At 51.6% G+C, this 12,211-nt stretch overlaps 2 protein-coding genes across 2 annotated transcripts; both read right to left on the bottom strand.

Moving 5' to 3' along the window:
* Positions 1 to 2,368: 2,368 nt before the first annotated feature.
* Positions 2,369 to 3,815, bottom strand: LRP88_00099 (uncharacterized protein; the record flags this gene model as incomplete). Its single annotated transcript, XM_083236819.1, has 5 exons — positions 2,369 to 2,509; positions 2,561 to 2,957; positions 3,018 to 3,265; positions 3,319 to 3,563; positions 3,623 to 3,815. 5 exons carry the CDS (start codon positions 3,813 to 3,815, stop codon positions 2,369 to 2,371), a joined length of 1,224 nt encoding a protein of 407 aa, XP_083107436.1.
* A 1,537-nt stretch (positions 3,816 to 5,352) lies between these two features.
* LRP88_00098 (uncharacterized protein) lies at positions 5,353 to 10,161 on the bottom strand (the record flags this gene model as incomplete). The annotated part of the gene is made up of 3 exons (XM_083236818.1): positions 5,353 to 5,408; positions 5,461 to 9,441; positions 9,663 to 10,161. The coding sequence occupies 3 exons, from the start codon at positions 10,159 to 10,161 to the stop codon at positions 5,353 to 5,355; spliced, it is 4,536 nt and encodes a 1,511-aa protein (XP_083107435.1).
* Positions 10,162 to 12,211: the final 2,050 nt, after the last annotated feature.

Raw genomic sequence — 12,211 nt, 5'->3', positions numbered from 1 at the left:
AAATGCGAAGATCTAATCATTATCTATAACTGGTTTATGCTTATGGCGAATATAATCACGAAGTATAGTATCCGACTAGATGATATTTATAATATTGACGAGACTAGCTTTATGATGGGCATGATTTAGAGCGGAATGGTTGTCATAGGCATAGAAAGGCGTGGAAAGCCAAAATCGGTGCAGCCTAGAAACCGAGAATGGATTACGGTTATTTAGGCGATTAACGCGGATGGCCAAGCGATCCCGCTGTTTATCATCGGTGCGGGCCAATATCACCTCGCCAACTGGTACTGGGATAGCAACCTCCCGGGCGATTGGGCTATTACAATGACCTAAAATGGCTGGACCGATAATGAGACCGGCCTTGAGTGGCTTAAGCACTTTGATCGGTGCACAGCCAAGCGATCAAATAGTCGCTATCGTCTTCTAATCCTTGATGGCCACGAAAGTCACCACTCAATCGAATTCGAGAGATATTATGAGGAGAAGAAGATCATCAGGCTTTGTATGCCACCTCATTTATCTTATCTACTTTAGCCCCTTGACGTCGGATGCTTTAGCGTGCTTAAGAACGCTTATGGCCGAGAAATAGAGCTTCTGATTAGATGCTCTATAACCTATGTTTCGAAGACTGAGTTCTTCCCGGCCTTCTACGCCGCATTTTAGGCCACCATAACAGAAAAGAATATTAAGTTAGCCTTCAGAGGGGCTGGCCTTGTTCCTCTTGACCCGGAAAGTATGGTCTCGAAGCTTAATGTGTAGCTATAGACTCCAACACTGGCTGAGGAGGTAGCTAAACCGTCGACCCCTTGGGTTTTAAAGACCCTAAAGACTATACTTGAGGCTTAATCTCAGTCTGAATACCTCGAGAGACGAGTTATAAGGCATAAAAGTAGCTCCCCAGAGTTAATTCTAGAAGCTATATGGTCTTCTTCTAAGGGAATAAAGATAGTTATGCATGAGGTTGCCTTATTAAAGGCTAGGGTCAAAGACCTTGAACAGGCGAATGAGATACTAAGTCGGCGCCGGAGGGCAAAAAGAACCTGGCTATAGAAAAGAGGGGTTATGACGGTAGAGGAAGGAAGGCAGGTAATTGATCAAATGGATGTTGATGCGTAGGTAGTGGCGGAATTATCGAGAAGTGGTGGTTAAGGAAGGTTGGCGCGACCGGGGGTTCGGCATTGTGGTGTCTGCGGCAAGCCCGGTCATAATGCAAGAATATGTCAGGTAGTAATTGAGATATCTGGGGAAGAGTATAGCGAGTAGTTTTAATTGATTAAATGGTTTGTTGTATTTTTATTGCGATTTCTAACTAGAAGGTTAAGAAAAGTGGCCAACTCGCTTGCCTGGCCAACTCGCTTATTATGTACGTTAACAAGTTATAACAAGTATAGTAATAGGTGTAATAATAAATAATAATAAGTAGTTATTAGTACTGCTTACTAGAATTAAGATATAGTAGGGGTTAGAAATGAAATAAACGAAAAGCCATTATTCTATTATAACTCTAGTAATTCCTCCTTAAAGACTGCAGCTCTTGCGGGTAGACTAACGCCGCTGTCTAGGCGCGCTGTCATGACGCTCATTCGATTAATGGGAGACCATGCGACTCGCAGATACTGTGAGCTGGGGGCCTGCAAAAACCTTTCCCTCTGCTCATATACTAAAAGACCTCGCAGGCATACGCTAAAGTCGCCAGTAAGTCTTCGCGTCTCAGCTTGTCTTATCCCACCTTATGTACGCCAAGGATGCCAATAAGGGATACTTGAGGGCTGTCTCATTCCTACGAAGATACACATTTCGACGCCCGGAAAGAGACCACATTTCAACTTGATGCCATCCTCTCTGTTTGGGTGACGGCGGGTTTGAGGCCAAGCCCAGTGGAGGTTCCCGTTGAACCCGAGGTTGACTGTCCTTTGGATGATCCCAACCAAGTGTGATGAAGTTGTTTCTGCCAATACAACCTGCTCGAGCAATTAATCCACTCGATATTTTCCAACCGCAAATTTAAGTCAACTAGCAGCGAACCTCATCGGCCGACTTTAACCACGCCTGACAAGTGCTGTGCTGATTGTTTCCACCACATCACAGCGCCACTCATAGCTTGCACCCACTCATGAGGGCCCCTGATTCTCCACAGTGGACGCCCGCAGTATTCGGTCGTTGTAGTCAGCTCTCAACGCTCTTTCCCTACTTGACAACACTTCTGGCTAAGTTTTATTGCGTCTCTTGCTCGTTTGGATGCTGGGTATAATTTGCCACTGTGTCGATTTTCCTCCACGTAGCCCACGTGCGATGTATTGATTCCGGTTATATTAAGACTTTGTGCCCCTTTATCTGCTTCCCAAAGGCTGTCATGTATGCCTTCTCACAGACCAGCCAAAGCCCTCTCCCACCAAGGCACATACTCATCTCGACACCATTTCGCTAGTCTACGAAGAGCAGCAGTGATGACATAACAGCCATGGGACGAATCAGAGGATCCAATCTTGATGCTCTCCCAGATGATCTAGGAAACCATTGTCAGCAAAGTGCAACTGGGATCTAAGTGACAACATACCATTCTGTCGTGCCTGCGCTCAGCAAAGTCAACACGCCAGTTAGCGCCATTGATAAAAACGATGGGAAGGATAGGTAATCCTTCTCTAGACACGCGAGGTAGGCTCTCAAGATGTCGAAAATGAGCCCGAACCCATGTTCCAAGCTGGGCTGGGCCACTGAGCTCGCCATTGGATTTGGGATTCTTAGTCTCAATACTGATGGCTATAGGTGTGTTGCGCTCATCGCTGAGCTTGACGTGGGCGACTCGGTTATTTTGGTTGAGAAATTTGAAACGCTGGATTAACGAGTAAAGACGAGAGCCCTCGTGTGGCTCAATAAACATGCCATAGTCAACCTTTGCATCTTTCAGAAACGGATCTGGGTCACGTAGTTCTGGGTATATTCGACATTGTGTTCTGCTTAGCTGTCAGCGTTCCAGAGGGACATAATACATAAACCATGTTCTCGAAACATACATGTTCTCATATGTGACATCTTCGTCACCCTCGTCCAGTGCAATCTCCAGCAACGGAGAGTGAACACTGTCGTTCCAGCTCGATTCATGAGATATGCGCGTCTTACACTTGACGGTCCGACGGCGGATCGAACATATTCGACGGTAAATGTACTCGTCGTTCATCATGACAGTCTCGTCCGAAGTCACAGGCAAAAACCAGCTATCTTGGGGTGGGTTCGGAAAACCTTCTTGTTCCGTGATACGGGCCTTGTCAGGCAAGTTAGTATCCAAAAGGGTACGTTTGAGAGTGAACAACATACCTTCATCGCGTGCGGAATAACCTGGCCGTTATTGAGGTCTGCCAAGTCCCGCATAAGAGCAGTAATCTTGTCAATGTCCTTGACTTCCCTGCGTTGAAGAGGATACTCTTTTGCGCTACGCAACACGAGTTCTCGCTTCCGAGGACTTGATGAACCAGAGGCTGCTGACGACATGGACATGCTCGACCCGCTCTCAGAGGGGACATATCCTAAACTTGCATTTGAAAGCTCCGAAAAAGCCGGTGCTGTTGTTGGGAGCATCGTCAGCAACACTCTGTAGGAGAGGCATGTCCAAATCACAAACCATTTTGGGTAGGGGTAGCGTCGACATCGATGGGCACGGTTTTGACCTTCTTGCTCGGGCTTGGAGTGCGAGGCGACGTCATGTTTTCAATTTCGTGGTCATACAAATGCCTTGAGTCCTCGGTCTGTCTGATCCATGCCTTGATGAATGTGGACGTTGGGTCAGGCAGGGAACCGCCGTCGAGATACCACATGAGCTGATAGTGTGTGGTTGAAGATTCTGGGTAATGGTTGGTGAGCTAGTATATACAGCGCGTGTGGCCGAGGAGGGACGGGTTGGTATCTGTGGCCAGCAGTCTCGTAGAGCAATGCTGTCGCATTGTTGGGTGTTGGGCACTGTTTGTTGTTTGAGGGGCAGCCCGGTTGGTGGGGCAACTCTGGCTGACATAAGCTGGGGAGCCAATTGAATCGCGGACCGTCTTTGGAAACGGCTACCCTAGACCGAAAGGCACTCCACTTAGTTCTGCTTTCTGAACTCTCTCCTGTAAAAACTTTTTCTTGGCACGCGCTGTTAGCGCGCTGCATAGATACTCTTGAATTTCCGTGGCTCAGGCTCCGACCCGTCTGAAAGGGGAGACCTGCTTAGCTAAGCCGCCGCGCTATACCGAATTGAATTAAACGTGAGCCAAGACTTTCTTATGTCAGCGACCAACTTATCAAACTTCATGTTACGCGGCTTTGTTCAAGCCCGCGCATCAACGGGCTCACGTGCCCCGGGTCTTTCGGGGCATCCCAAAGGAATCCTTTGTCTTTCGCCACGGCTACCATCATCTTCCTTCTAGCAAGCTTCAGTATAATACAACCATTTTGCCTACCTAGCTTTGTGTGACCTAAGAAGTCGCAACTGTAACACTTCAATCCATTTAATATTCTAAACCACGATAACTTATTCCATAAGATAGTGAAAAATATGGGAGTAGTCTCATTCTATTGCATTTTTCTTGCTCTATTATTCATATCATCTTTTCTCTGTTCTGATAAGATTTTGTTTTCGGAACTCACCGTCATCCCTAACCCCCATTTCTCCATATGAGTCTAGGTCCCCTTGAATCCTGCAGGAAGGGGAAAAAAGGCCAATTTCACACACTTTCAACACTACCTTTTACATCAAGGTCATACCTAGTGGTAAGTGGACGCTAGAAGATGATATAGTACGTAGCATGAGACGAGATAGCTGCTCCTGGGTCGAGATATAGAGCCCTTCCGCATCGATCCAAAGGCACCATCCAAGTTCGGTACTTGGCCAAGCTCAAAGATTGGCCCGATCTGGCAACGGAGATCGGCGGCCGAACCAGCGGTCTGTTGAGAACTGTCGATGTATAATACCAGTAGTTGCAAACCTCTTGTGATTCAGTCTAAATTCCGTAGACGTCGGTGAATAATGAATAACAGACTTGCTAAAGGTCAAAACCACCAAGAATCTAGGCACTTCGTGAACGGTGAACAGGCATTGCAATAACCTCACCGTAACCTCCGCAAAGCACCAAACCGTCAATACCAGACAAAAGAGTACCTCGGACGCTTGCGAGGACCGAAGAGTTCCTCGAGCATTCGAGAAGGTCCTAAGGCTGAGGAAGAGAGTACATGTTTGACGTTTATATGTAGCTTGAACATAGAAGTGTCACAGTTCTTTCTTAGCGCATGCCACCGGTAGGTCCGGTATGGCCGGTATTGATATCTTGGGCGCTCACCGAAGCACTAGAACGTGAGAGTCCTCGCAACATCGGATACCTACGCCAAAGCGGATCCCTCCTTCAAAGCACTCCGCACACAAGCAGAAACACCCACTGTCACACACGCTGCAATAGTAGCCGCAACCTTCCCGGATGCTCAGCGTACAGGCGTCGCACCAAGCGCCTTGGGGATCAAACGGAGTAGAGATGGCATCATCGGGAGTAGGGTCGTCAGGGATACGACCACCAGCCCTTTCAGCCTGCATCAAGAGCTGGAGCACCCGAGGATTGCCAGTGCGCCGTGCCCACCATACCAGACCCCGGCCGACACCGTCTTGCTTCTCGATGATAGCGCCTCCAGCGATGAGAAGGTCCACCACTTTGAAGTGACCGTTCGCTACCGCAGCAAACAGTGATGTCGAACCGTACCAGTCCCTTGTGCCTAGGTTGATCCGCCCGTCTGAAAGCAGAACTTGTACCACTTGGTGTTGTCCGTACCTGGAAGCTAGGAAGAGCGCTGTGCGGCCAAGGAGGTCTGTTTTGCTGGTATCAACACTAGGAATTTCTGCTAATAGCTTGACCACCTCGACATGGCCGTTTCTTGACGCTGCATGCAGTGGTGTCCACCCAATCTTCTCCGCGACCGCGACATCGGCCCCCTTCTCGAGAAGTAGCTTGACCACTTCAATATGGCCCTTGCTTGACGCTGCATGCAGTGGTGTCCACCCATTCTTGTTCGCAACCGCGACATCGGCCCCCTTCGCGAGAAGTAGCTTAGCCACCTCGACGTGGCCGCTGTCTGATGCTGTGTTCAGTGGTGTCCATCCATTCTTGTTCGCGGCCGCGACATCGGCCCCCTTCGCGAGAAGTAGCTTAGCCACCTCGACGTGGCCGCTGTCTGATGCTGTGTTCAGTGGTGTCCATCCATTCTTGTTCGCGGCCGCGACATCGGCCCCCTTCTCGAGAAGTAGCTTGACTACTTCGATATGGCCCTTACTTGACGCTGCATGCAGTGGTGTCCACCCAATCTTCTCCGCGACCGCGACATCGGCCCCCTTCTCGAGAAGTAGCTTGACCACTTCAATATGGCCCTTGCTTGACGCTGCATGCAGTGGTGTCCACCCATTCTTGTTCGCAACCGCGACATCGGCCCCCTTCGCGAGAAGTAGCTTAGCCACCTCGACGTGGCCGCTGTCAGATGCTATGTTCAGTGGTGTCCACCCATTCTTGCTCGCGACCGTGACATCAGCCCCCTTCGCGAGAAGTAGCTTAACCACCTCGACGTGGCCGCTATCGGATGCCGTGTTCAGTGGTGTCCATCCATTCTTGTTCGCGGCCGCGACATCGGCCCCCTTCTCGAGAAGTAGCTTGACTACTTCGATATGGCCCTTACTTGACGCTGCATGCAGTGGTGTCCATCCATCATTGTTCGCGGCCGCGACATCGGCCCCCTTCGCGAGAAGTAGCTTGACCACTCCGATATGGCCCTTACTTGATGCTATGTTCAGTGGTGTCCACCCAATCTTCTCCGCGACCGCGACATCGGCCCCCTTCTCGAGAAGTAGCTTGACCACCTCAACGTGGCCGCTGTCTGATGCTATGTTCAGTGGTGTCCACCCAATCTTCTCCGCGACCGCGACATCAGCCCCCTTCTCGAGAAGTAGCTTGACCACTTCGATATGGCCCTTGCTTGACGCTGCATGCAGTGGTGTCCATCCATTCTTGTTCGCGACCGTGACATCAGCCCCCTTCGCGAGAAGTAGCTTGACCACTCCGATATGGCCCTTACTTGATGCTATGTTCAGTGGTGTCCACCCAATCTTCTCCGCGACCGCGACATCAGCCCCCTTCTCGAGAAGTAGCTTGACCACCTCAACGTGGCCGTTGTCTGATGCTGTGTTCAGTGGCGTCCATCCATTCTTGTTCGCGACCGTGATACCAGCCCCCTTCCCGAGAAGTAGCTTGACCACCTCGACGTGGCCGCTATCGGATGCCGTGTTCAGTGGTGTCCATCCATTCTTGTTCGCGGCCGCGACATCGGCCCCCTTCTCGAGAAGTAGCTTGACTACTTCGATATGGCCCTTACTTGACGCTGCATGCAGTGGTGTCCATCCATCATTGTTCGCGGCCGCGACATCGGCCCCCTTCGCGAGAAGTAGCTTAGCCACCTCGACGTGGCCGCTGTCTGATGCTATGTTCAGTGGTGTCCACCCAATCTTCTCCGCGACCGCGACATCAGCCCCCTTCTCGAGAAGTAGCTTGACCACCTCAACGTGGCCGTTGTCTGATGCTGTGTTCAGTGGCGTCCATCCATCATTGTTCGCAACCGCGACATCAGCCCCCTTCTCGAGAAGTAGCTTGACCACCTCGACGTGGCCCTTGCTTGACGCTGCATGCAGTGGTGTCCATCCATTCTTGTTCGCGACCGTGACATCGGCCCCCTTCTTGAGAAGTACACTAACAACGTCTATAGTCCCGTTGGCGCAGGCGATGCCAAGAGCTGATCTTCCCAGACTGCTGGTCTCATTCACATTCAGTTTAGTGATCAGGGAAATTGCTGTATCCGTCAAGTGCAGCTTTACTGCGTAGTATAGAGGGCCAGGGGGGATAGTCTCGGCCTCTTTGCCCTGTCGTTCTGCATCCTCTGACTCGATCAATGCTCTCCAAGCATCCCAAGCAGCATTATCCCTGCTGAGAAATTCAATGGACAGCCTGGCTGTTTCCGCGTTATTGGGTAGGCCCGAGTTGACATGTTGATGCCAGGTCGTTGCCGCATACCTTCGAAACGATACGCCAAGAGGAGGCGGAGAATCATAGAGAACGCCATCCCAAACTTGGCGTAAGCTGACATATTGAAGGCAGGCTTTGGCAAGCACGGTGTTTTGGAGCTTCTCGTGAGAGATTTGCAAGCGATCGTTCTGCCGAATCCAGCCTGGCGTAGGGAGCTGACGAAGAAGATATTGTCGGACGGAAAAGTGTGGTAAATGCACTGTCCGTCGGCCTGGAGAAGGATCGGCGGGATCATTCCTGACCTCCAAGAGAGGGCCGCAAAGACCAACTATTTCGCTGTTGACGTAGTCATCATCCACAGCATCGGGAAGATCTTCCAATGGCAGGTCCTCGGATTCGAGAATAAGGGCGGCTTCGGTGATCTCGCAGACAGTCAGGGGTCGTAGTGCAAATGCGGTCCATCGCAGCAGGGCGAAGGCTCGGTGCCTCTCCCATTCTCCTAACCGGGTGACTCTAGTCCAATTATGGTCGTAGAGATGGTCAAGCCCAGTTGGAGTGTTTGCAATAGCACTCTGAAGTTGTTTCTTGTTCATCCCTCTCCTAAGGGATTCCTCTTGCATCTTAAGCCAGAGGAACTGGCCGTGGCATCGATCGGTCATTGCCTCGGAGAGGGACGACCGGACATCATCGCTTTTGTTGGGGAGTTTCCTGTTGACGATGGACCGGGAGTAGGCGGCAGTGTCGGATCGGACGTCTTCGGGCATGATCTTGTACTCGGCAAAGCTCTCGCGCGCGTCGTCTATGAGGGCGTGTCGGATCTCGGGCTCGTCACGGCTGACAAAAAGGACTCTGGCATTCGTCCCGGCCACCGCACCTGTAACATCATGGAGAAACTTAGCAACCGAGGTGCTGCTGTTGTCTAAATAGGTACATTCGTCCAGACCGTCGGCAACTAATGTGCAGCCAGGAATCGCATGGAGGAGCTGCGTGAAGAGCGTGATGACGGCTGCCCGCGTTGCGACGGGATCCGAGTCAGACTCCCATTTCTGGCGGACGTGCTCGAATGCACCCTCATGACACGACACAATCTGGGAGATCCATGATCGTAGCGCCAAGTAGGGATCTTCGCGGCTCTCAAGGTTGGAGGTAAAGAAGAAATGCGCGACGGGCACGTCGAGGATAGACGAGAGGTGTTCCACGATGTGGGCGCAGAGAATCGTCTTTCCGAACCCTGCAGGTCCGTTGACCCAAAGCAGCTTTGGTCCCGCGGAAACCTCTATCGCGAGCCAATGCCGAAAAGCAGGCCGGTCGAGTATCCAGTCGCACGTGCCGTTTACCCTCTCCCGGAGGGAGTCGTGGTAGCGTTCGTTTGGAGAGCAGCGGCCGAGCCAGGAGTGGAGTTCCCGTCGCGTCTCGGCTCCGCGACGTTAGCTCGGGGCTAGGAAGGCTGGGTGTTGCACTTTACCTCTAATCTCCCCCTCGATCCGAGCCAAGATCTGCCGTATCTCGACAGGCCACGCGTGACCCGGGGTAGTCCCTGCTCTTGGTTAGACGGCAGTGTCGTGCCAATATTTAGATCCATACCCAGTGCGAGTGTGTCGGTGCGCCCTGTGTCCGGTTTGTGTGCCCGCCGCGTACTCTCCCCTGTATTCGGGGGCACCAGGTTATGTAGTTCCTGCACCAGCTTTTCAAATAGCTCGACTTGCTCCGTGCGTCCTCCCTTGCCCCAGAACGCCCAGGCCATCTTCCGTCTTCTCGACTCGGACGTCACAGCGTAGGGCCAGTGCAAGCCCGACGAGTCGTCATCGCCCGGCCCCGTGGCCCGAGTCCGGCGTGGAGGTGCGTTGCTCGCATCGCAAATGGTCTTGATGATGATATGTAACACATCCGTCACCACCGTAGACGTGTCTTTGTCGTCCAGGGCAGAGTGATGATCGGGCAGCAGCTTGCCTTGCCCGATCCCCACACCTGGGCCCCATCGCTCAAAGCGGGCCCTGGCAACCTTGAACCGAGTGTCTAAAACGTGCGAGTCAGTGCTGAATGTCTGGTAAGATTGTACTTTGTCGACTGCCTCCAGGCAGGAGTTGAAGAGCCCAGCAAGCCCGGCGACCCCAATAACGAGGCCGGCAGTCTCCATGGCGATGTGTCGTTGAGGTGACAGGTTTGAGTTGATGAGGGGTGCCTCGTGTTAAATCTCTCACTCAGCCACTCATGCACGACCGTACAGAGCCTGTCAGTGTGACCATGCAGGGTAGTGTTTGGCGCTTTTGCCAGGCTGTGACAGCCTTATCGTGTTAATTGTGTCTACCCATGGTGGCAATGGGCTCTTCCAACGCATGAGCTTAGGCATTGAGAAGCACAACGACAGCCGCGTCTTCGAGTGTCTCTTCAAGAACTTTTCCACCTTCGAACAGACGACGCGGTCAACACCCTCTCAGTCCGATTTACTACACAAGAGTATTGGGATCATTAAGAGGAGACCTAGGACGGTGAAGAAGGTGTGACAAAATCTGCTGTTTCAAGACACAGGCAATGGTAATCTGCTTTTGGAGAAATTCATGATGAGTCAAGCTATCGTGGACTGGGAAAGAAATGATGGTATGTCTTTCGAGCCAAGCGATGCCGAAGACCTGGGAGGTTGTTAGGGAAGGGCATTGAAGCCAATGGCTAGACGTGAAGTCTTGCCCACCTCTTGGCAAAAGATGACATAGACGTTGGAGAGCACAGACGACTACTATATAGGGAGTAGAATGGGACAGTGCAGATTTGAACTCTCGGTAATACACCGTCTAATCACCTAACTTGCGATCCTACTGTACACAGTCGACCGTGCACGCGTCGCGTCTTCCTGTATCCGTATTTCATTTAATTCCAACACTGACGAGTTTGGCGACAGTAGCGCTCGGGCCAGCCGCCACGCTCTGCCGTAGAGCAACGCAGAATTACCCCACCAACTGCAGGGTAAGATACCGAGATTGCGGAAACAAACATTCTCATCCATCGCAAACTGCCCATCGCGCGTTTGGACATGGACATTCATGCCTGGCTAGAGAATATCAGAGTCAGTCGCCATTGCGTGGTTGCAGGTTCTCGGACCATCAAGCGACGACGCCTCAATCTGCTGACACCCGAAACTTCTATTACATCTGGTAGCAAGGCTTCACCGAACATGCTCAATACACGCGAAAGGAGCCCACTGGAAGTGACAATTCCCGCTCACAACGCTCTGGAGGCATTCACTCCGAGATCCAGCTCGATCAGCCTTCTGAATTCTCGCCCCCTGGGTCCGGACGGCTCTCCCTTCAAACAATTCCACTTTTGGAGACTCCAGCCAGGTGGGATTGACTACGGAGACCTTGCGCACTTTACCGACAAGCCTCAAAGCCTGCGTCGACTCCTAAGCAGAATTGACCATGTCATGGAAGGATTTGCGATTGTTTCCACGGCACGGCGAGATGAGGTTTTGCAGGCTGGGAACTCGAACAGAAGGACAACTCGATTCACCTGCCTTATCGAGACCGTCTGCACCTAGCTGTGGTGGCCTCGTCGAGTATTCTGCAGCTGCATGGCAATTCATGGTTACCAGATACCCTCACCAGCGGTGATATCTTCTTCCTGAAGAAGCAGGACTACCCCATCTATTGCAGACCCTTTCTTATGAGGAGCAATAGTACAGCTGCTAGAAAGGGAAAAGAAACTTCACCACCATTCTGCAACCCGGCTCTGTGGTCTTTAGGGGTTCTCTTGATTGGGCTCATTCTAGGACGAACTCTTGCCTCATTCAGGACCCAAGAGGAGTCCGGCCCTCTTATCGACTACTCCACCGCGCACCGGCTCTTGGGCGAGATTCGGATGGCTAGCTCCAACTATCGAACTGCCGTCACACGTTGCCCGGGAGGAGAGTTGCACAACAATAATCACGGCTCAGGGAATGAGGACTTTTGCCAAGAGGTGTACTCGGGGGTCGTTGCTCTGCTGGAGAAAGACTTGGAGAATTCATAAGAGGTACAGTATTCTGTAGGCCATCAAACGGGAGTAATGAATCTAGTAGGGCGCTTGAGAAATTCTTTATTATTGTTATTGAGTATGTATCATGGCGTGATAAAGGAGTAGAGAACACGATCATCCGCACGCGCCGGCAGTAAAACCTAATCGCAAGGTACTAAAACCTACTGATTATTACGCTC

The sequence above is a fragment of the Fusarium phalaenopsidis genome (genome assembly GCF_050370095.1).
Source record: "Fusarium phalaenopsidis strain FUZ10S chromosome Unknown contig_32272, whole genome shotgun sequence".
Classification (NCBI taxonomy): domain Eukaryota; kingdom Fungi; phylum Ascomycota; class Sordariomycetes; order Hypocreales; family Nectriaceae; genus Fusarium; species Fusarium phalaenopsidis.
Note: the sequence above shows the minus strand (reverse complement) of the source record. Positions and strands in the feature narration are given on the sequence as shown.